Source organism: Leptomonas pyrrhocoris, assembly GCF_001293395.1.
Source record: "Leptomonas pyrrhocoris isolate H10 chromosome Unknown, whole genome shotgun sequence".
NCBI classification, from domain to species: Eukaryota; Euglenozoa; class Kinetoplastea; order Trypanosomatida; family Trypanosomatidae; genus Leptomonas; species Leptomonas pyrrhocoris.
In genome coordinates this window covers 1,705,456-1,728,304 of record NW_015438360.1, presented here as the reverse complement: position 1 = coordinate 1,728,304, position 22,849 = coordinate 1,705,456, and the positions used below count along the sequence as shown (strand labels likewise).

Here is a 22,849-nt window from a genome sequence, read left to right as displayed (position 1 = left end):
CTTCGTTTCTCATCGATCGGCAGACTCAGCCGGGTGGGTGTGCTTTCTGCCGATTTCGCTCGGGTTCTCCCTCAGCGGTGCAGCGGCGGCAGCCTCTCACCGCCTACGGGGGATCCAGAGGTGGGGGTGGCGGAGGTGGGGGTGGGGGTGAGGCTGGGGAGGGTGTCCGCGGTGATGGCGCGCTCGTCCTCCATGATCGCCTTGTGTGCCGCTGCCAAGTCACGCGCGTGCGGGCGCCCCTCTGCGCCGCTCTTAGCCGAATCCCCGCTGCGTCGATCTTTTGTCTTCGTCGCGGGAAAAGAAGGAGCGTCGCGCGACGACGGAGACGGTTCCAGGTGGTCATAGAAGTCGGATGCCAGCCAGTTGCCGCCATCTGCCCCGTCATCGCTGCTCGAAGTTGACGTCCTCTGCGCATGTCCGCCAGACCTCGTCGTTGCCGCTGCTGCTGTTTTATCCGTCCGCTGACTGTGCTGCAGACGGCGCTCGGAGTCTTGACCATCCGATTTTGCCGGCGTGCCACTCGCCCCGGCTCCTACCGGCCACAGCATCCTCCGTCGCACGAAGTTCGCATGCTGCGCGTGTTGCCGCTCCCGCAACAGCTGGTCGTACTCCTCGTTGTGACTGTGCGTAAAGCTCCGCGCCAGGCACACACACTTCAGCACGTACAGCAGCATCACGCCGGCCGTCTGCACCACCTGCCCTTCTACGTGGTACTGCACTAGTCCTGTGGGGGCGCTGTGGGAAAAGGCGCAGAGGATTTCCTCCTCCGTCTCCGTCACGACCATCCACACCACGACGGGGAAGCGTTGGCGAACCGCCGGCGGGATCGGACGGCGAGGGCCCTTGCCCGTTTTGATCGTGCCGTCAAAGAACACGAGCTTCCCCACCAGCACGCCGTCCATGACAGAAGAACCGGAAAGGGGGAGCGGGATTTCACTTGCGTCTGTCAGCCGGCCGGCCTGGGTCGTCGGGGTCGTTGCGTGCGAGGTGGGTAGCAGCGGCGCGGCGCCGTACAAGTCGTCGTTTTCCAGCGTCTGTCCAAAAGAACGCTCCAGGGAGATGAGGAGCGCCGCGGAGGGCAGCCAGCCCCGCACCTCCACCTCCCGCATCGTCGTGGCCCGCAGCAGCGCGGAGAGGCAGTGGAGACAGCCAAGACACTCGTCGGAGAGGATGTGGCGTAGGTAGTGGGTCTGCGTCTGGCGCAGCGCCTCGAGCGGGGTGCGAAGGCGGATGCGGTGAAATCGACCGCCCGTCCCGCTTGGCTCCACCTCCAGCGCCACCGCCCCAACAGCGGAGCTGTGCGGGCTGCCCGCAGCCGTTGTCGTTGAGCTGAGCCCGGGTGGCGGCGTGACCAACGCAGGGAACGACAAATATGCACGCCCCGGCACAAAAAGCTCCGCGTTGAAGAGCATCGCCGCTGCGACGTGGGCGTACTGGTGTGTCTCCAGAAACGCCGTAAGCCGGGTGAGGACGTGATGCACCTCTGGCACGGTGCCCTCTACGCACCACACCCGCTCCTTGCCGTCGGTCACCTCGAAGCCACTCAGTCCGGGAGGGCTTATCAGCTGCAGCGGTGCGTCGAAGCGGTGCGTTGGAAGCGGTGCGACAGGCTCCGGCGAGGTCGAGACGCCGACTCGGCTCGACATCTTCGCCGCTGTGCCGGTGGCCGGCTTCACGCCCCCTTTCGCTTTGCGGCTGCTACTGCCCAAGCGACCACCCCCTCCGGCATTGGAGGCCTTTGCTCCACTGCCGCCGCTGGTGCGCCCGCCAGAGGTCGTCTTTTCCAGGGCATCTTGACTGTCCGCCGATGGGGGCGGAGGAGGCGGGGTGTAAAGGTGCACATCCTCGGTCGCACGCGGGATGGACGTCACCTCCTGTAACAGCAGCTCCAGACAGTCGGCCATCCACGGCGCCTGATAGGGCAAGCGAACAATGGCGTGGGTGAGGAACGCTTTCCGGCGGAGCAACGCGCCGGTCTGGTCCACGTGCTGAAGCGGTGGGAAGGGCCGGAGGAAATCCAGGGCCACCTCTATCGTGCTTGCAGCCGTCATGCACGTCTGGCCGCCAGCGAGAGTCACCGTGGTTCGATCGGGCAGCAGCTGCACCGACTCTGAGAACCGCAACTGGTCGTCCGAGAGAAAATCGCGCACCGAGAAGCCGCCGCTTCCGAGCAACGTCTCCGACCTGCCTTTCTTCGTCTGCTCCTTCACCGGCGACGTCGCCGCCTCCTCTGCTGAACTCGTGTTGAAGGACTGCCAGAGCGACACCGTGCACGGCGTGGAGTACAGCTGTCGGTAGACCTCCAACGGACTTCCCATTGTGCCGAGAAAGAGCACGTGTTCATGGTAATCGAACGGGGCTTCCGCCTTGGCGAGGGTGGAGAGGGATTGGGCTTCTAGGGATGGCCGGCGAGGCGGTACTAAAGTGGCGGTAGTAGCAGTAGTAGGAGTAGAGGGGGAAGGCATAGCAACGGACAAGGCATGAGTCAAGACACACGCATCGCCCAGCTGCACGCGCGCTCGCAGAACACGAGACGAGGCGACGGTGCTCATTGCAGCGCCGTCCTTCGTCACGGATTCGCTGCCCGTTGGCGTCGATGGAAGCCCCTGCACGCCGCCCACCCGCAGCACCACGGGTCGGCACTGCAGCACGCCTTCCGGAGTGAGCAGCGGTGCATCCCGGCAGCACACGCGGAATCGCAGCGCAGCAACGACAACGCTTGGGGCAGACAGCGGAACGATGGCGTCCATCGAAGTGCTGGTGAGCAGGGGGATGAGCGAGAGGGAGGCGCCGCCGATACAGTGCGCGCCTTCAGGAGGGGCAACGTGACCGCCCGACCCCGCAGCGTGACCTTTCCCTTTCCCGCTGGCAGCGCCTGCCGCAGCCTTCGGCCTCTTCTCTCCCACTCGACTCCCTCGTCGACCCGCATTGGCCTCCCCACCCCCCGGCACATTCGGTAAGCTGTAGACTTCGATGCGATGGGCCTCGCGGCAGTTAACCAGCGTGTCACAGGCTGCCGAGCCTCCCGCCTGCACTACCTGCTGAGACAGCGGTAGCAGCTGCGGCAGGAAGGCCGTCGGCGGATCTCCAGAGGTTGATGCACCCGCCTGCGCCTCTTTAACGGCATCGCGCAGACTTATGCAGTGTTGTTCATTGTTGACTTTCACTAGCACCATTAGATCCTGTGCCGTGTCGATTTCCTGGCAACCGACCAAGTACACCACTATCGCACGCTCCTCCTCCGCGAGGTTTGACAAGATGGCGGTGTTGACCGCCGACTTCTTTTCCTTCTCGCGTTTCGGCATGAAAGATGTTTTCTTTTCTATCGTTGCGTACTGCGTGTTGTCGGTAGGGAAAGATTCCTTTTCCTCTAGACGGAAATGTGAGTTTGTGCACAGCGATAAGTATCAGCGTTTCAGCGCACGTGCAAGTCAAAAAGAAAAAGAAAAAAGAAGCGGTGTTGATTACGCACATGTACCTGCATAAACTGGGGAGGAAGGGGAGAGAAGAGAGAGGAGCATTGAGCAGCGAACAATCTAGCGGGGAGCCACAACGCCCCTGTCAACTTTTGGAGAGACGTCGCCTTCACTCAGAGCCAACACAACGCTTGTAGGCGCAATACCATCGTTATCGCCCCCCATCACGCGGAGACACAACTCAACCCCTCGCACCGTTGTGAACATGACTTCGGCTGCCCTCAATAGGAGCAGTTGGACGGTTTCACCGTCAAACCAAAAAAGAGTTGATCGATGCGGATTTATGCCGTGCACGGCGCCGTTTTGTTTGTTTTCTTATTGCTTTCGTTTTCGCGTTTTGTTTATTTATGAGCGGAGTGTGTCAGAGAGGGTGTATTTGAGATGCTGTGCTTTTGGCTGTGCGCTTGTGTTTCACTATTCAAATGTATTTCACTTCCGTTCTCTAGTGCTTCTCTTCAAACGGCGACTCAAAGGCTGCTAGACAGAGGCGACAACAGCGTACACTCGCACACCACTCTACACGCACCACGTTTTGACGCGTAACTGTGTGTTAACTTACAGTGAGTTAAACTCTGACGATCGATGCGCTACAAAACAGAGTAGGAAAAAATGGATATGTTTTAAAGAAAAGAGAATTCCTACAGAGTTCTTCATGCCACACACACACACACACACAATAGTATTGGTAAACGCGTAGAGGCGCAACACGTTGCGTCATCGAACTTACTTCTTATGCGGACAGGAGGAAAGGAAAGAAAAAAGCGGCAGAAGCAACTCGCAGAATGCGTGATAAAAAAGGACACAAAAGAACCTTACAAAAAACTGAAGCATTACAGCCTGCGCCACTTCAGCGTTGGTATTCCAGCCTCTACAAGAGAGTCCTCAAAACAGAAAAAACAAAAGCAACTTAGCGAGAAGGAAAACAAAAAGATGAAAGGCAGCAGGAGCTTCTCGTTTACATAATGCAAGGCAGCGCTTTAATCGAAGCAAAAAACAAAACGACCTTTCCTGCTTAATATGTGAAGCCTACAGCATTTCCTATTCTAATGCGTTGCCGCAAGTTTTTTTTTTCCCGGACGTCTACGGATTAAAAAGCTACGCAGCACCATAGGTGGTGGCCGGCCAATCCAGCAGCGGCTCTTGCTCGATCGCAGACCGGAATGGCACGCAGTACGCAATGAGAAACGCCAACAGCACGACCCCCACAATTAGCATGGAGAGACGCAGCAGATGGTGCGCCGTCACCGCGTCAGACGCGGCCACGTCGTCCGTCGCGATGGGGCCGATGGCGGTGGAGGTCTCAATGAGCTGTGTGTGCCACGTTGCCTCCTCGATCTCCAGCGCCGCCACGTGGCCGGGGTCGCCTTTCTTCCACCGCGACATGCCGAAGTCGATGTCAATGAGCCGACCGTTGCAGAGGCGCCAGCCGTTGAAGTCGCGCGGGTCGTGCGGGACATGGCCGACCACCACGAAGTCGATGCCAGGGAACTTTTTCTTGAGCACTTTTGCGAGTTCGTCGCACTTCACATTGAGAATGCTACGCACCAAGATGGGATTTCCCACGTCTTCGACGTCGTCCTCGGCCAGATCGAGGCCGTCACTCGCCAGCGGAGAGATTGTGCCGTTCATGAGGGCCTGCGTGAGCTCCGCATTGAAGTCCTCCACGCGCTTCAGACTCGTGATCATGCTGGCCGTCGCGGTGGAGAAGCCGCCGTGCATGAAGAGAAAAGGGCCGTAGTGAAAGATAGCTTTGCGGGTACGTAGGTACGTGCCCACCGCCGTCGCGTTGGAGAGGAGCGTGTCGCGGCCCTCCTTGCCGCCGTTCGCCGCCAAACTCGCTTGGTCCACGGCGGTGTAGTCGCCGCGGAAGTTGCGCAGCTCATGATTGCCGAGCAGCTCCACCACGTCGCCGCCCCTCGCCTGCGCCTCCTTCTGCAGCCGCATCAGCAACTTCACAATCTTAATGTCGTCCGGGCCCACGTCTAAAATGTCGCCTAGTTGCACGAGAAATGCGTCCTCGCCAATCCAGTGAGTGTTGTTGTCGACGAGGTTGGTGAGGCGGAGCACCGACACACTCTGCTCGTAGTCGCCGTGCAGATCGCCAACGGCAACGATGCGACGAGCCTCGGCACCGAGCTGCAGTACCAGCAGAGTGAATAAAACCAAGAGCCCAGTGCCCCTCAATCCGCTGAAACACGAGCGTTGTAACGTCATTTTTTAAAATTATTTTTTGTGTTTTCGCCTTTATTATTAGACGTTTTTGTCTTTGTTTTGTTTTCCACTTAGATTGTCGCAAAATGACCTCAGTGATCAATGCGTTAGCAATAAAACAGTTGTGCGTGTAGGACGTTTTGAGCACACAATATGACTTCAGTAGCTTCAACGCTTTTGTTAGTTTTACTGCTGCTGCTGCTACTCTTCTGAAGGATGACTGGGTAGCAGAAAGGAGCGTTCTTTTCCTTTGGGAACATAGAATTGGATAGAAGGGGGGGGAGGTGGAGAGCACATCGCTGAAATTGGTTTTGCTGTGTATGCATATAACCTGTTTCTTCTTTTTTTAATCATGCGCAGTGAAACCAAAAAAAGAAAACTGCCGCACAAACTGGTGATGGTCCTACGCCGAACACTGGGGAGATCACACAGAGGCCGCATTAACGGAATAAGGCGCATTCACCCATTCACACCCAACTGATCGCTCCTCATTAAATAAACAGTTCTCTCTCTCTTTGGGGAGAAAAAAGTAATTCGTGCTGTGGTTCATCGTTTAGCAGAAGGCGTCATCAAACCAAACACCTTGAAACACAAATATACACGCACGTCGGCATCCGCACAAGAGAAAAAGACCGGTGTTAAAAGGGGCGAAGACAGGTCGCCGCTCCTACCGTTACTGCCCTTATTTTCTTTCTCCTACACCTCAGCGATCTCCCCACCCTCAGTGGCTTCTCAACTTTCCGCACTAGCCGACTGTGCGGGCGGAGACGGAGTCTCGAGGTAGCGGAGGGAGTAAAAGTTCTCGCGGCCACGCAGGCTTCCAGCGCGGAAGTCAGAAAACAACTTCCCCATTTGCGTATCGAACTTCATACCAAAGCACGGCTCAAGAACATCGCGGTTAAGTCGCTCCATCGTCTGTTCGCCCGGCTCGATCACAAACCGCTTCTTCGAGGCGCGAATCAGCAACAGTGCGATCAAAGAAAGCACAAAGAGAAGTGGATGGGTGTAAGGGCGAATAAACTCAACATGCGGCTCGAGGGGCGGCACAAGAGGTACCAACACGAGCAGCACGTTTATGACCGCCAACTGGGAGAAGAAAACGAACGAGCACAGCGCCGTGAGCAGCTGAACAAAGTGGTAAGAGCGGTCTTGGCGGATGTAGTTGTACTGCAGAGCCAGCTCAAAGGCAGCCATCCCGGCAACGTCGCGCTCCTTGACAGACTTCATGGAATCCGATGAAATGTGTGTATCTTAGCTGCTCTCTGCAAAGTCGCTACTTAGTAGTCCAGCCATTATTTCAGGTGCGACAGGAAAAAGAAACCCAAGAAAAGGATGTGTAGGAGTAGTGAGGTCAGCGTGCAGCTCCGCCTTGTAGAAAAAAAAAACCATGGACACTGCTACATCTTCACCCAGTGGAGGCTTTCCGTTCCGTCACACGCCGCGTGGAAAGAGAAAACTCGTCAACCGCAGTGCCGCCTCGCCGAGCGATGAAAGTAAGAGAAGAGAAGAAAGATATCTCCTTTTTTCTCAATATCTATCCCCTCGAGAAAGCAATAGCGTTCGTTTTACAAAAAAAAAGGTAACGGGATCATTTAGTACGCATCACCGTTCTCGGATTCGTCCTTCGAATTATATTCTTTTCTGTTTCACTGTAAGTTGCACACCGTGCACAGGCTACTTTACATGGTATTGAAATCCATCGCACTAAGAGAAGCACAAAGGGGGGAGGGTAATTCTTTCAAAAAGCGCAATAATGAGACAGCAACTAAAACACACCTTCAGCAGTCGTTCTTGATATCATGCGGGGAAGCGAGGAGAAAAAATATTATTCAACGCTCTCTTCTTTCCTACGCGCTAGTTGCCTGCCTTCGCGGTGGACTTCTCCAGCAGCGCCTTCTTTCGCACAATTTCCGCCTCCTGGAAGCGGCACCGCGCCAGTGCTTCTTCGTACACCATGCGTGCATCGTTCACGGCCCGAATGCGCTCCTCCTTCTCCCTTGCCAGCCGCTCGTCCTCCGCGGCCTCCCAGGCGCGTCGACCGGAGACGTCGGCGAGCACCTTCGTCTTCCACTTCGAACATGCCTCCCACGCCCTGGCCAGCTCGGCCTCGCTTTCCTCTCTCGCCTTCGCCTCCTTGCGCGTGCGCTGCTCTACCGCCTCCTTTGTGAAGACCTTCTTAAGTCCGCGGCCAACGTAGTCGCTCGCCTTCTTCTTGGACGCGTTCAGCTGCAGTGGGTCGCAGCCGGCCATGAGCAGCAGGCCCACCATCTGCTCCCACGCAGGAACGTCGGGGCGTGCAAACTGGGCGGCGACGTGCAGCGGCGTGTTGAGCTCCGCATTCGCCAGACGCGGATTCGCCCCGGTGCTGAGGAGGAGCTGCGCCACCGGCAGGTCGCACCGCATGGCACAGAAGTGCAATCCGCTGTTGCCCTGCTGATCTCTGCGGTTGCAATCCGCACCCTGGCTCAGCAGGTAATCCACCACCGCTATCTGCCCCATCTTCACCGCCACCAGCAGCGGCGTGGCGTTGGTGGCGTCGGCGACGTCGATGGTGGCGCCGTGCTCCACCAGCCACCGGCTCACTCGCACATCGCCGTCAAACGCGCACTTGTGCAGGGCGGAGCTGCGCTGCCGGTCAAGCTCATTCACCTTCTCTGCAGGGGCGTCGCTGTGCTGCAGAATGACCTCCATGCATTCCACGCTGCCGCACGCGGCAGCGGTGTGGAACGGCGTCGACTGCGTGGTGGACTGAATGGTGTCGTCCGCGGCGTGCTCCAGCAACAAATCGCAGCACTCCACGTAGTTGTGCGTGACGGCCTCGTGTAGCGCGGTGCGGCCCTGCGCATTGGTGGCGTTGACGTCCGCGTGCAGTGCCAGGATGACGTACTCGAGCGTGGTGGGGTTCTTGTCGAGGGAGAGGTGCACGATGGTGTTGCCGTTCTCGTCGCGGCACTTTGTGACGTTGTCGTTGATAGAGAGAAAATCTTTTGCAAGGCGGTTCAGCGCGTCAAGGTTGCTGTCGCGCACAGCCTCGCGGACGGCGTCGAGCAGCGCCTTGGGGCCTTGAGGGCCACCAACGACGCCTAAGTTCATTGCTAACGCCTCAAGAACTGGGGAGGAAATGTGCTTTTCTGAGAAACCGCAGGTGACAGCCACGAAAGAGAGTGGGGGAATAAGGAGAAGCGGAATGCGGATGGAGAAATAGAATCGGGAACGCACCAGGTACAAGTGATGCTGGGCGTACCACAAAGGCAATTGTGCGCGGCTATTTCTGCAAAAGGCTGAAGACGTGCATACCGCACAGATAGAAACTAAGGTTGTTTTTTGTTCTGTTATGTTGCATTGCTGTATTTGTTTATTCGACGATTCTGTACGTTACTCGCTGTTATTAATGAGAAAAATCAGAAGAAAAATGAAAGGTTTCTTAGTGATCAATGCGTGGCATAAAACAGGCACGCCGAGTTTCTTTTGTTTGTTTCCATCACCTTCAATACCCTACCAAACGCAACTTATGAATCGCCTAGTGTACAGCTGCGAACGGTGGTGCGACCCAACACCAAAGAGTATTCCTCTTCCACCGAAGAAGTAGTCTTGTGCACACAGATACGCGCACACAGAAGCAGCACAAAATACAGCGACGCAGGCTCTACGGCTCCTCTTCAAAGCCGTAGGTGCGCAACCACTCCGGCGTCACCACCGTGACGCCCATCATCATCGCCTGTGCCTCCTTCGTGTCCGATCGGCGCACCTTCTGCAGAAAACCAAATGTCACCAACTCAGGCGGCGGGAACGTCCGCGCAACGGAGCTGGTGGGGTGGATGTAGGCGATCGTGCGCGTTGACAAAACAAGGTAGGGTGTCTTCGTGGCGCGCTTGTCGTTGTACTCCACGGACAGGGAACGGCACTCGTGCACGGTGGCTCGCCGTGCAATCTGGTCCATCAATCCGGGAATGAACACCTCACGCAGCAGCAACTCTGTTTCTCTGGTGAGGCCGACGCCGCCATGGGAGGGATTTTCCTCCTTCTCCGCCATCACCGTCTCGCCCTCATCCAGCGTATCTGCCAGCTCGTCCTCGTCGCCGGCGGCGTGCTCACGCATGTGCACGCGCAGCTGGGCGTAGAGGAGCTTCGCCTCGTGCATGCTCTTCTGCACCAGACAGTACATCGCGCAGCTCCTGCGGGGGTCTTTGTTGTAGACGCGGAAGGCGTTCAGGTACGTCACCAGATCACTGCCGGGGTTCAGCAGAGCGCGTATGTGCGCTTGACGGGGATCGGCCGGCGTGTCGGCGTGCTCGTTGAGCTTTCGCGCTTTTAGCTGGTTGCCTTCCCCGGTAAAGACGGTGGTGGTGGTGGTGGCGACGGCGACAATGGCGGCCACCATGTCGTGCACCGCCGGCGTGCGACTGCGCTGCAGCGCCTCGAGCACCGCCCGCGCAAACCGCGGCGGCACCGGGTACGCGACAAGACTGCGGCCCACCGGCGTAATGTTGAAATTGCGTGTTCGGTCCAGTGCGCCAATCACGTTGAGATGTTGCAGCGCGGCCTTGAGGTCCGTCTCACGCGGTGGCGAGGGAAACGGAAAGCCGCCGACGTTCTTCACCCCAACATGCTTCATCAGCAGCACGACGGAGTCGAGCGGGGTGCGCAACACCTCAGGGTCGCCGTGCTTCGGCATCAAATTGGAGTACACGGCGGTGCTGTAGAGTCGGTAGCAGTGGCCGGGGCCGACACGACCCGCACGTCCGCTGCGCTGCTCTGCGGATGCCTGGCTCGTCCACTCGATGCGGAAGCAACTCGCCCGCGTCTCTTCGTCGATCACCTTCGTCTTCGACCGCCCAGCGTCCACAACGTATTTGATGTTGGGAATGGTGATGGACGTCTCCGCCACGTTGGTGGCGACGACGCACAGCCGCGTGCCCTTGGGCGGGGGCTTGAACACCTCCTGCTGCCTCTGAAAGTCCAAAAGCGCGTAGAGTGGCAGAACGTGCAGCGTGTCGTACTCGCCGTTCACCTCATCCTCCGGCTCCCCCTCCGCCTCTGCGCCATCCATCATCGCCCTTGCACGTGTCTCATCCTCGTCCAAGCCTTGGCCACGCACCGGTGCGCTTTTCTCCGAGCGCACCCGCTTACGGCCCCCGTGCTGCGGCGGCCGACGGAGTCGTCCCTCGTACACCGTCTCTTGCTCCTCGCGATTGTCTCCGTTGCCCTCGTCGTCGAGGGCGTAGTCGGACGTGCGGAGGCCAAACTCGTCCTTCTCCTCCGCCTCTCCCGCGGCCCTGTCGCTGCCATCGTCGTCGTCGTCATCGCTGGACGCCGCCGCCACCTCCTCCTCGCTCTTCCCGGTGAGAAGTCGGTGCTTTGTGTAGCCGCTGTCGTAGTACTCGATCTTCGTCTTGGCGTAATGATGGCGTAGGCGGTCGCACAAGTCATTGATTTCCTGCTGCGTGCAGAGAAAGACAAGAATGCCGCCGGGGGGCAGCTTTTTGTGCATCTGACGCACCTTGTCGAAAGCTTGGTCAACGTACTCCTTCAGCTCCGTGCGACGGGCAAAGTGGTTCGTGACCGGATAGCGGCGTGCCTCGACGTTGATGAGCGGCGGCATGACGGGGAAGAGAGCGCGGTTATCCTTGAAGTCGGCCACACGCATGGTCGCGGACATGATCACCAGCTTCAAGGGTTTGATAGTTGCCTTGCTCACATCACCGTTGAATTTGCGCAGTTCCTCTTGGAACAGGTCGTTGCGCAGCGGCACAATTCGGGAGAGCAGACCAACCAGAATATCACAAGAGATGCTCCGCTCGTGGGCCTCATCGATGACGATGACGCTGTATTTCTTGAGCAGAAAGTCGGATTGGATTTCTTTCAGCACAATACCCTCCGTCGCAAATTTCAGCTTGCACGCATCGGACAGGTTGTTGTCGTAGCGAACGTGGTAGCACACCTCCTCGCCAAAAGTGACGTTGAGCTCTTCGGCAACGCGCCGCGCCATTGAAACAGCGGCAACTCGGCGCGGCTCCGTGACGAGGATGCATCCTTCACGGCCAAAGGTGCCCCCCTCCGCGTGGCCGTAGCCCGCCTCCCACAGAAATTGTGGGATCTGTGTCGTCTTACCGCTACCTGTTTCACCGCACACAAGCACGGAGGTGCGGCTTGTTCCGTTGATCGCCTCCATGATTGGCTGCTCCTCGCGTAGCACTGGAAGGCCCTCCCGTTGCTGCTCCACCTCGGCGGTGCGATCAACGTCAATGTGCACATTCGTCGGCGCCGTCTTGGCCTTCTCCTCCACCTCCTTCTCCAGCATCTCGCGCACACGTCGCACCCCCTGCTCCTCCTCGCGCCGCGCCGCCTTCATCTCAGAAATGATTCGCTCTTGTGTTTGCACCAACTCCACGGTGTGCTTCACCTCCGCCTCCTCGCGCTCGTTTCTCGCCCTCAGGTGCTCCACGAAGAGCTCACGCTTGCGCTGCTCCTTTTGCGTGCGCTCCTGTGCCCCTTCAGCCTCCACGAGCCGCTTGTGTCGCGCCACCACATCGCGCGCCGCCGCCACCTCCGCCATTGCATCTCGCGTGCGCTCCTGCTTTGCCTTCTTCTCGAGACGCTGCTCCTTGCGGCGCTCGTCGCGCGACTTTGCAAGGACGCTTGGCAAAGGGATGCCGAGTCCAAGATCGGCAAAGGATATCGAGGGCTTCTTCGGCATAAGAAAGCAATCCAATCAGCACTTTTCCGTGCCCCTTCAGACGAGTTTGTGTACTGCTCGGTAAGCAACAGATATTGTATTCAAGTTGGCGCGCATTGCGTTTTGAGAAAGTAATAAATAAGCGATGGCATTGAAATAGCCATGAAAAGGGTTTGTCGTTACAAAGGAAAAAGAGAGAAGGAGAGAGGAGCGCGAAGACAGTGTAGAAAGGTAAAAATTCTCTCATACTTTCCCACGTTCAAAATAACAGAACTGAAAACTGCGAAAAACAACTCTTTTGTCAGACTTGAAGACGACGCACGTGCATCGCTTGAAATCATTTGGAATACGCATCTGCGTTTTCGCCGTTTGCGCTAACATAAAAAGGGGGAAAAAACGATGCAAACAGCTGTTTAGCAGCGTCCAAAGTAGCGCGATCATTCTCCGCGTAACGAAGAAAGTGTGGAATGTGCTCTTTTTGTGTTTGACGCAACGGCAGTACGGCTGGCGCTGCGCAAGTGCCAACGACTCTTCTCAGCCGAGAGGACGCTGAAAAAAAAAAAGGTAATAACCGAGGTAAAGAACACATTAAATCACTGTTGTTAGTGTTAAATCAAAGAAAAACCGGAAAGAAACGCACATACTTAAAACCATCGACAACGCACCGCACCCATGTGAGGAAAACAAAAACCGCAAAGAAACCAAGTTGACGAGGTCTACGCTCTCTAAGTCTTTTCAGCCATAAACACAGAGAGTGAGAGAGAGTGCAATTTTGAGGTCAGCTTCCTTTTTTCTTTTTGGAGGATGATAAAGGTAGTGAGAGAACGGCGTTGCAACCACGCAAAAAAAAAAGGGGGCTGCAGTGGTTCCCTTTCGCTAGACCAATATAAATTCCCCTCAGCCTCTTTTGCCATCACTCACGATTTCCTCATGAGCGGCTCCGCAACGCAGAATGCGCACATGAAAGCGCGACAATGCAACTTGTCCGTGCTGGGCATCACCAACCAAAAACAGCAATCCAAAAAAGAAAAACAAAAGCGGGAGGGACGAAGTATGACCACAGGTACAACAGATTGCCTTGCTAGAAACAATAACAGGCGCTTTTCATCCTTTCGACCCCTGAGAACGCAAGGAAAACCATTACTTCTTCTTCGCAGCGGCAGCAGCCTTCTGCGCGGCCTTCTGGGCAGCCTTGGCGGCACGCTTCGCCGCCAGATCATCAGCAGCCGACGCCTTCTTAGGCAGTGTCTTCAGGTGTTGGGCCTTCGCCGACAGGTGGTTAACCTTATCGCGTCCGTCGGGGATGTAGATCAGCACCTTCTTCTCGGCGGAGTCGTCGTCCACAATGTAGTAGCCGCGGCGCTCCAGTTGGATGATGTCGCCCTTCTTCAGGACCGACAGCGCCTCCTCGCCGAGGGCCTCCTGCGTGTAACGGGAGACCGGCGCGATGAGATCGTCCAGCGACTCATCCGGCTCCGGCTTCGCCTTTGTCAGCAGGTGGTCGTACTCGTTCAGCGTGAGAATGATCGACTTCTCATTCTCCGGGACCCAGGTGAACTTGAACTTCGTCTTCTTCACATCGCCCTCGGGGTGGAGAACGATGGTGGCGTCCGTCGGCGGAGCAGCGGCGCTGGGCCGCTTGATGTCCTTCACGTACGCGTTGCACCAGTCCATCAGCGTCACCTCGTCGCCGTCCTTAATGAGCGCGACGTCCTCGGCGTCGAGGAAGATGACGTCCGACTTGTAGTACGTCTTCTCACCCAGCTCGGCGTTCTTCTTGTGTAAGGCGCGCTTGTCGGCCTCCATGTGCTGCTGGCCCTCCACTGCGCAGCGAACCCTCAGAGTGTTCGACACAACCGTGTAGCGGGGACTGGTAGGGTCGAGGATTTGCGTGTTGAAATACCAGATCTTACTCCACTCCATAAAATTCACGGTCTTCGACATACCCTGTTCGGCCACGAACTGGCGAAGCGCATCGATCTTCATGCCACGGCGCACCAGCGCCCGCACCGTCGGGAAGCGCGGGTCGTCCCAGCCATCTACCACGTGCGTGTCCACTAGCTTCGTCAGCTTGCGCTTGGACATGACGGAGTACTCCATGTTCAGGCGAGAGAAATCCTCGATGAGGGGCTTGCGGATGTTCATGGCATCGCAGAACCAGTAGTATTGCGCGTTGCGGTCGTGGTACTCGTTGGTGCGCAGAGCGTGAGTCACGCCCTCAACCGAGTCGACGATGGGGCAGCAGAAATCATAGGTCGGATACGCTTTTTGCTTTGTGCCGTGGCGGGCGTGAGGCTCCAAGTTCACGCGGTACATGACGGGGTCGCGCATTGCCTTGTTCGGGTCGTCAATGGAGACCTTTGCACGCAGACACGTCAGCTGCCCTTCCTCCGTGCCGTTCTTCATCTCGTTAAAGAGGCGCAAATTCTCCTCCACCGGGCTGTCACGGTACTTGGTGGGGATGCCGTCGAAGCGACACTTTTGCATCTCTTCACGAGGGGTCTTGTCACAGTACGCCAGCCCACGCTTGATCATATCCTCCGCCTTCTCGAACATCAGGTCGAAGTAGTCGGAAGAGTAAGTCGGACCTGAGTCGTACGACACGCCGAGAGTCTTGAGGTCATCCTCAATGGCTGCCTCGAAGTGCTCCTTCTCCTTGGAAGGGTTGGTGTCGTCGAAGCGGAAGAGCATCTTGCCTTCATATTTGTCCGCAAGCATGCGATTGATCAGCGCAGCCTTCGCGTGACCAATGTGCAGGAACCCGCTCGCCTCGGGCGGGAAACGCGTGACAACTTTTCCTTGCTCGGCATTGGTCAGTGAAAGTTTGTCTTTCTCCTCAGCCTTAGCGGCGGCGGCAAAGTACGTATCTGTCAGCGTAAGCGCCTTTAGGTGAATATTAATCGACATTTGTGGTCGCAAGAATCTTCTCATGAATCCTACTCAGAGTAAATACCATTAGGAAAGAAAAAAAATGAAAAGACATAAGAGGTGGAAAAAAGAGTGAAATTATCCAAGAAAAACAACAGGAAAAAAACAAAAAAATGCGGCGTTCAGAGACAAGTATCAAAGAAACGCGAGAAAAAAAAGCCTTAGCTTTTCGGTGTGTTTTTTTTTCTTCTGAAAATCAACAAGCATAATGCGAAGTAGAGTAGCTGACGGAGCCACGTAGGTAGAACACTGAAGGTTGAAAGCTGCATTCGTATGTTTTTCTTGCCTTTTTGAAGCAATCACACATCGATGTTGCACTTCCGCGTGAGGAGAAAAAAAGACATTCATAAATTGTAATACTGCAGCAAACAAGTTTTGCGATCACGTTAACAGCTATCCCCATTTGCTTGGGATAACAGCATTGCACGTATTGCCGGCAACAACAGGACACAAAAAGGTAAGAAAGAAGGAGTTGCTCTGGAAAACAGCAGCTTCCTCAGTATCAGTAGGATTTGCAACACTCCTCATTGTCGACGTGAAAGAATCAAGAAAAAAAAAGCGGATGTCAGACAACAGTAATAGTCCGATATAAAAAAGAAGGCAGAACACCGGTTTCAGGTACGTCAATCGCTTTTGTGCTTTCACTCCGAAACCGGTTGCAGGGCAAAGAGACTAGGCAAGTCCAGCTGACAATCACAAACACAAGACTTTTGAAACTAATGCCCGAAAGCTAGCCAGTAACGCAGAGACAGGGTTATTAATAAGGAAGCAACAAAACATATAAAGACTAACCAATGACGGTCCTCAAAAGTTTCTAAAATCGGTTGCTGTTTACAGAATTTGAAAGAAAAGACTATGCAAAAACAGTTAACTTCTCTTGAAGGAGTTGACCATCATTATCCGCCTACATTGCAGCCGTGTGTTTTAGTCCACCAAACAACAATGTGGAAGACATGCAGCAAGTTTTTTTTTAGTTCAGTTTATGTTGAGCGCAACGACTATTAGCCATCTAGCTTTTTGCCCGTGGTAAAACCAGCTCTTTTCAACCTGGGGAGCACTTTAAAGTTTAGAAGTGCTTGGAGATACGTCAATCGAGATGCACATCGTTGTTCATTCGAAAAAAAGAATTTCGAACATTGTATCACTGACAAATTGAATGCTCCTCACCTCGTATTTTTTGATAACTTTCATCTTAATAGCACGGGGAGAGCAGCAGTTGAAGCCATACACTCAATATATTAAGAGGAAAAATATTCGATGGACGAACGCGAGACCATTATGCTAACACTAAAAGTCGGAAACAGATAAAGCACACCTCCGATTTCACAAATCTCCATCTTTGAAGAAGGGAAACGCAGTGTACAAAGAAGCACCCCAAACGACTTGCATCAGCATTTAATACAAAATGCAGCTAGGGTGCAAAGAAGTAGGTAAATTGCAACTAACTGTCGCGATTTACTTCAGTAAATCGCTGGTAAGCCTCAGCCACAATAAATCAACGTATCTTCTGCAACGTAGACTATAACGGCAATAATTAGCTTTTTCCCCAAAAGAAGAGAAACACTGAGTAAAAACATATACCTTCAGTCTCAACAACACAAGTCGCCTCAGCTTTGGTTAACACTGAAAGCGGGGGCACCAAAAGTCGTTGTGTATGCTTTGGGGAAAAAAAAAAATCAGTTCTCCCATTTCGAGTCTTGAGAGCAGTAGAAAGCCAACTACACATAACCACGTTCCGGAAGCGTGTTACGCTGACGGGAAACACGTCAAGATCGAAGACGCTGTCTTCCCCTTCGGAGGTTAGACAAACAACATAAATAAAACACTGTCAGACATTCTGAGACCTGTAAACGCGCACATGCACTCGCATAGTACGCACTCCCGACGCAATCATGCGAAGAAAACACAACTCACGACATTTCTTTTCTTAACTCGCGGACAGGCAGCATCCTAGGCGGTTTTCAAGCCAAGTTTGGCAGGGAATTGCGCACCGAGCACTCGAGTAACCGTTCACTGATAAAAACTTGTTGCAGAAGCACAAAGAGTCGTTTCAAACCGATAGTAGAAAGATGCAGCAGACAAATTTTAGAATAAGCAAATCTTTCCTGTGGATTCCAAGCATCTGGTAGAGTAGGTCAGCGTCTTTCATCATCAAAGCATTGTTTCCACACAGAGGAGTTATTTCTTTTTTTCTCCATAAGACCTAATATCGATATTTCACAAAGACCGTTGGAGCAAAGCATCAAAGAGTTACCAGAAAAAAAAAACACGCACCTGACTTTTAAGCCAATAGCTCAGTTTTCTATTTGCACATAGAATACAACCACCACCGCATCACCATGGACAGGCGAAGCTGACGCAAGTTCCGTGCGAGAGCCAAAAGTCCACAATAAACCAGTTTTGATAGCTAAACACATTCAAAGCCACAACAGCATAAACCGCAAGCAAATGTAACCGTTATTCTCTCAGAACACTCGAAAATCATCCTGCGCATTGCATTTGAGCTGGAGGCACACGGTGAGAGAATCCTCTACGAATCCAGCGGCGGTAAACGTGTGTAAGAAGATTTTTTTTTCCCCTCACATAACGTCAAGTTAACACTAATGTCGAAATATTGAACGAGATGAGAAAACACCCGAGGGACCAGTCAATAATACCAAAACGTATCGAACAAACAAATTCAAGAGGCAGCAGCGCGAAAAAAAAAAGCCCAGAGAGGATGCTTTCCGTTGCTGTGAAAATCGAAAAAGGGAATTCTTTCCCAGTTGAAGCAACAGAACAGTTCCGTGAAAGAAAAAAAAAAGCAGGTACAACAAATATGGCCAATAAAAACCTCATTTTCAACTCGTTGCGAGCGAAATGTGTATCTGGCCTGATACGAAGGACTGAAAGATGAAGAATGCACATTCTCCTCGTTTCATCAACGAAAACATCCAGCTTCCAGGGTGCAAAAATGCTCCTTCGACAAATGAATGAGAAAGAATGTTCGGCAGGGGCAGCTGTTTAGCCATCAACACTGAGCATCATTTTCGCTTCCATTTCTTTTTTAAAGCCACCTTCACTTCTTCTTTCTTCTGGAAGGCAACACTTCTGTGACGCTTCTCTTTGTTTGATACTTGAACAGCGACGTTGGAGCGCGGAATAAATGCACAGCGCTGTGGTGAGCATTACTCGTCTATATTTCTCGCGATGAACAGCGTCTCTCTGGTGCGACGAGCCACCGTTAATGCCCCCGCCAAAATGGGGAGGGGGGGGGGTTGGGAGGAACGCTGCCGTTTCGAATTCTGGTGTGTCCCAGCCTTCAACCAAAAGTGGGAACGACGACTGCTTTTGTTTATTCCGTACCGAGTGTGTGGCGAACGAATCGCGGGAAGTGAAAACAATGTGAAAAGATATCGTAGCCCTGCAGGTGTATTACGACTGCTCGCCTGGGCTCTGAAAACGGGTTCGAAGCGTCACCACATAACTGCGCAGAGCCCAGGTATCCAACAAGATGCCCAGTGTTCTTTCCTTCCTTTCCCTCCCTCCGGCCGCTATTCACGTCACTTCTTCACAGTACTCGTGGTGCATGTGAGTGGCATGCAGGAGCGTTAGAGAAGCTCGTCTCCCGAGTTTCCAGTCAGTGGTTTACCGATGGACGTTCTGCTCCGACCGAAATTGCGGATGATTCTGGAGAGGAAGGAACTACGAGACGCGAAAGTCTGAACAAAGGTTCAAGTCACCAATGGCTACCAAACAAATCTCAGACTCCCTCCCCTTGACACCATCGTAGAAAGCATAGTTGGACCGACAAGTATTCCTGCATCGTACCCAGTGCATTGGGGACGAGACGTACGCTCGTCAACACGATGAGTCCTTATGATTCGATCAAACGTAAGCTACTCAACTCTACAGCGCTTTAGAATCGGACCGCAAGTCTACCTTCAAGAAACATGCGGGAAAAGATGGACCCTATTCGTTTTCAACGCTGACGAAAGAGTAGCGCACGCGCTGTTTTTGTTTTTGGTGAGCTCATCTCTTCTTCTCCTTTGAGAATAATAATGGCACTTGGCAGCGGAGCTTTTCCCCGCGAGGCATACTATGCGTGAAAAATTCGCTTCGGCAGGAGCCACAATCGCTTTTGCTTCATTTCCAAATTCCTTCCTCTTCCTCTCAAATTCTCTTCTTTTCGATTTCACCCACGAACATGGACACTAACAACGCTGTTTACAGGTTTTTCTCCATACAAGAAGAGCAGATGTTTCGTCGAACTAGTCACCATTGCATGAAGTATGCAAACCTTGAGCTCACGACTCGAGGTGAATTTCCTCACGGAATGAAAGAGCCTGGCTTTGTGAAGAAGCTTGATAAGAACATTCCTTGGTATTTCTCGACGTACCGCTCTATGTATCACTGGCCTGTCGTAGGTGACAACTGGAGTGATTTGAACGAGGCGGACAAGCACCACGACCTGCACATGTACTACACACTTGCGTGGTGGAAGCTCGGAGAGGGCATTTTTGATGCGGACGACGAGGATAAGTGAAACGTGGAACTCTGTTATATTTCGTTCTTTTTTTTGCCGCTGACCAGCAGTATTTGTTTTGCTGCAGATTGAGCTGTTGTTATGTTTACCGTCTGTTGTGTTGCTCGGTTGTTGTTTTTTACAGAACCTCGTTTTTAAACAAGTGCTTTCGCGTAACGTGCCGTACCGGCGAAAAGGAATCTGATCAACACTACCAGAAAAATCGAACTTGAGAGGTCGAACCCTCTAGAGAGCGAAAGTCACCTGTTATGAAGTTGAGCTGTGTCCTACGTTTTTCGACCGTTTATATCTTTTCTCTCTCTCTCTCTTTCTCTCTCTCTTTCTCTTACGGCGTCAATCTGATTATTATTTTCGTTCTTCTCCCTTCTCGTTTTAGCTATACGTAGCACGTATTTTGAGCGATAGCGTTACCATATAACCTGTAGTAGTAGATAAGTAACGCAAGTAGAGATAGCAGTAGAAAATGCTTCGTCGCACAGCCCGCAAGCTGTACCGCTACCAGGAGTTCGAGATGCACAATGAGGCCAAGTACCCCTTCAACTACGCGCGTGAGGCGCCGAACACTTCTGTCTTCCCGCAGCACCAGTTGAACTTCTGGATGTTTTGGGGTTTTGGTCGCCAGGAGCTCTGGATCGACCGCGACAACCGTCGCTATGAAACAACCTGGGAAATGCTCCGCCGCCTGTTGATGTGGTTCTTTCCCTGTTACTTCATCTTCCCCTTCGGTCTGCCAAAGTTTTTTGCAGCTAACGCTTTTGGTGAATACGGCGAAAAGCCGTATTTGGACTCACAGATGCATAACCCGATGGATAACCACTACATCGAATGGGGCGGTAGCACTCTTGACGCCGAATGGTTGCGTCACATTCATTCCAAGGAGTCGTTCTAGATGCGTTGTGAGCAGTTTTTCCTTTTTTTCTTCCCTTCCTCTTGCTCTTTAACAGTAGCGAAATCAACACTTACGAGTCAGCTTCTTTATTTTTCTACGTAGCGCGCATTTGCAGCGAACCGGCTTGGTTCAAGATGTCTATGCATAAGACACAGCAACGCTCTGTTAGATCTCCAAAATCCTAGCTGCTGTTTTTCTCTCTTCTATCGATAATTAGGTTTGTATTTACTGTGTTATTTTTCTGTGGTGCGTTGTAGCAAGAAAAGCGGTGAGAACGGTAGCGAAAAGTACCGATCTTCTTTTCATATCTGAAGCACTTTTCATTCTTGGTCGACAAGTGCCTGAAGAGCATTCACCCTTCTATGGAAAACGTGATGATGAACCGTTGTAAAAACGGGGGTTTCCTTTTTCATCTACTCTGACGCATGTTTTGTGTCACAAGTACAACAACGCGGACTGAATCACCTCCTGTTTTACTCAGCAATACCTTTCACCTACTCTCTCTGCCTTCGGGTCTTTAATTTCTCTCCTCCCAGACTGGGCACCCAGCTACCTACAAAAAGAAACAGAAACACAGCTGAAGAGAATAATGTCTCTTCCGTTTCGGTGCTTCCGTGTTTTGCAGGTGATCCGTAGCGGAAACGCATTGCGCTTTCACGCTGCATACGGTGCAAAGGCTCTGAGTCACGAGGACATGACTGCCAGATTTGGCAGTCACACCGTCAACAGAGATGAATTAGCTCTTTTAGAAGAAACTGAGAAGTGCATTGCAAAGTGGCGGCTGAACAAATGGGAATTTCGTATTCCACCCCTTTTGAATCCCGCTGAACGGGAAAAGGTGATGCTGCAGCAGGACATTCTCAAAAGCTTTTGCTTAAACCAGGCCGACGAGCGCAAGCATGTCCTTCACGATATCGAGATTGTTGTTTCTTTGACTGGCATATCGGCTGATAGCGTACGCGAAAAGACACGCGCGTGGCTACAGGAAGAGGCATCAAAACTGCGGTGGAAGGGCGAGGTGAACAAGGCAAAGGAGCTTCGTGACGCTTTTCTGCGCTTGGAGGTGTACGGATCGAGAGACTACCGTCTGCTGGACCGCATTTGCTGCATGTATGGATTGGGAATGCAAGGAACATTTGACGAGGCGTTCAACAACATTATCGTTCAGGATCCGTCAACAGGCAAATTGTCTGTTGACGAGTCGAACCCGTTTGTTGAGTTGCAGGCTTACATTATTTCCCGCTACCCTCAAATCGACATCATACACGATTTCCTGGGCTTCAACATCGTCTCGGGGTATCGCTCTTCTCTCAGTCGCTTTCTTGTTCAGTGTTTGGCCGCAAAAAATAATCTCACAAATCCAGTATCCAACAGCCGCGTTCTTCTCCAAGTGAACGCAAGCAAGGAGGTTCTCTTTGATTTTGGGGACAGCAGAGGTCAAATTGCGCAGGACGACTCAGTGTATGGCCTTCCCGATTTTATGTACGTGCGCGGGAGTGACATTTTCCTCATCACCATCGCCGCCGAAAGTCATTGGTTGCGGAAGCGGCAAGTACCGCATGCAAAGCAACTGGAGGGTATAGCGCGCCGCGGTAGCTTTGTTCTCGGAATTCCGTTCGAGAAGGTGCGCATCCGCAATGTGCTTCTGCCTCCCAATTACGTGGATGCTGCCTCTCTTCGACGTCTCACAGAGAATGTTCTTGAAATGGCACCCGACGTCGTAACAAAGACGGCACCTTGGAGTTCTCTTTACGAAAAGGAACTCGATACGAAGGACGTTGACTACTGCGAGTTGGAAAGGACCGTGAATGAAGAAGAGTGGCTGACGCTGTAGGTGCAGAACACGCAACTGAGGCTTCTTCTTTTCTTTTCTTTCGCGGGCTTTCGAGTTTGGTTTAGGCTTTGGTGGAGACACGTTTTTGATCGGTTTTGTTTTCCAATTGTTATTGGATCACATATTAAAGAAAAAATATCAAGGCTGCTCCGTTGATTTTTGGCGCTGAAAAGCGGTTTTGCTTTCATGTGGAAGCGGGTGACTGTGCTTGATCGTGCGGGGGTGTATTTTCCGCTAAGCGTGTCTCACGCCGTTTAGTGAACACGCGCACACTCTCCCCAATAGCGTGTGAAATGCGACATGCAGGAAA

At 53.3% G+C, this 22,849-nt stretch overlaps 9 protein-coding genes across 11 annotated transcripts; 3 read left to right on the top strand and 6 right to left on the bottom strand.

The window, feature by feature from the left end:
- Positions 1-71: 71 nt before the first annotated feature.
- ABB37_03082 (hypothetical protein) lies at positions 72-3,305 on the bottom strand (the record flags this gene model as incomplete). The annotated part of the gene is made up of 1 exon (XM_015800293.1): positions 72-3,305. One exon carries the CDS (start codon positions 3,303-3,305, stop codon positions 72-74), a length of 3,234 nt encoding a protein of 1,077 aa, XP_015661895.1.
- A 1,266-nt stretch (positions 3,306-4,571) lies between these two features.
- On the bottom strand, positions 4,572-5,937 carry ABB37_03081 (putative serine/threonine phosphatase; the record flags this gene model as incomplete). Its single annotated transcript, XM_015800292.1, has 1 exon — positions 4,572-5,937. Exon 1 carries the CDS (start codon positions 5,688-5,690, stop codon positions 4,572-4,574), a length of 1,119 nt encoding a protein of 372 aa, XP_015661894.1. The 5' UTR covers positions 5,691-5,937.
- A 482-nt stretch (positions 5,938-6,419) lies between these two features.
- ABB37_03080 (hypothetical protein) lies at positions 6,420-6,965 on the bottom strand (the record flags this gene model as incomplete). Of its 2 annotated transcripts, none has more annotated exons than XM_015800290.1 (1): positions 6,420-6,965. In XM_015800290.1, the coding sequence occupies exon 1, from the start codon at positions 6,912-6,914 to the stop codon at positions 6,420-6,422; it is 495 nt and encodes a 164-aa protein (XP_015661892.1). In that variant the 5' UTR covers positions 6,915-6,965. The 2 variants fall into 2 exon arrangements, with proteins under 2 accessions (XP_015661892.1, XP_015661893.1); XM_015800291.1 differs by having other exon boundaries at positions 6,420-6,962.
- A 576-nt stretch (positions 6,966-7,541) lies between these two features.
- Positions 7,542-8,820, bottom strand: ABB37_03079 (hypothetical protein; the record flags this gene model as incomplete). 2 transcript variants are annotated; one of them, XM_015800288.1, is made up of 1 exon in its annotated part: positions 7,542-8,820. In XM_015800288.1, exon 1 carries the CDS (start codon positions 8,778-8,780, stop codon positions 7,542-7,544), a length of 1,239 nt encoding a protein of 412 aa, XP_015661890.1. In that variant the 5' UTR covers positions 8,781-8,820. The 2 variants fall into 2 exon arrangements, with proteins under 2 accessions (XP_015661890.1, XP_015661891.1); XM_015800289.1 differs by having other exon boundaries at positions 7,542-8,815.
- A 513-nt stretch (positions 8,821-9,333) lies between these two features.
- Positions 9,334-12,439, bottom strand: ABB37_03078 (putative ATP-dependent RNA helicase; the record flags this gene model as incomplete). The annotated part of the gene is made up of 1 exon (XM_015800287.1): positions 9,334-12,439. Exon 1 carries the CDS (start codon positions 12,382-12,384, stop codon positions 9,334-9,336), a length of 3,051 nt encoding a protein of 1,016 aa, XP_015661889.1. The 5' UTR covers positions 12,385-12,439.
- Positions 12,440-13,503: 1,064 nt separating this feature from the next.
- ABB37_03077 (putative glutamyl-tRNA synthetase) lies at positions 13,504-15,301 on the bottom strand (the record flags this gene model as incomplete). The annotated part of the gene is made up of 1 exon (XM_015800286.1): positions 13,504-15,301. Exon 1 carries the CDS (start codon positions 15,292-15,294, stop codon positions 13,504-13,506), a length of 1,791 nt encoding a protein of 596 aa, XP_015661888.1. The 5' UTR covers positions 15,295-15,301.
- Positions 15,302-19,477: 4,176 nt separating this feature from the next.
- ABB37_03076 (putative mitochondrial hypothetical protein) lies at positions 19,478-19,816 on the top strand (the record flags this gene model as incomplete). The annotated part of the gene is made up of 1 exon (XM_015800285.1): positions 19,478-19,816. One exon carries the CDS (start codon positions 19,478-19,480, stop codon positions 19,814-19,816), a length of 339 nt encoding a protein of 112 aa, XP_015661887.1.
- A 375-nt stretch (positions 19,817-20,191) lies between these two features.
- On the top strand, positions 20,192-20,705 carry ABB37_03075 (hypothetical protein; the record flags this gene model as incomplete). Its single annotated transcript, XM_015800284.1, has 1 exon — positions 20,192-20,705. Exon 1 carries the CDS (start codon positions 20,280-20,282, stop codon positions 20,703-20,705), a length of 426 nt encoding a protein of 141 aa, XP_015661886.1. The 5' UTR covers positions 20,192-20,279.
- A 535-nt stretch (positions 20,706-21,240) lies between these two features.
- ABB37_03074 (putative mitochondrial hypothetical protein) lies at positions 21,241-22,539 on the top strand (the record flags this gene model as incomplete). The annotated part of the gene is made up of 1 exon (XM_015800283.1): positions 21,241-22,539. Exon 1 carries the CDS (start codon positions 21,295-21,297, stop codon positions 22,537-22,539), a length of 1,245 nt encoding a protein of 414 aa, XP_015661885.1. The 5' UTR covers positions 21,241-21,294.
- Positions 22,540-22,849: the final 310 nt, after the last annotated feature.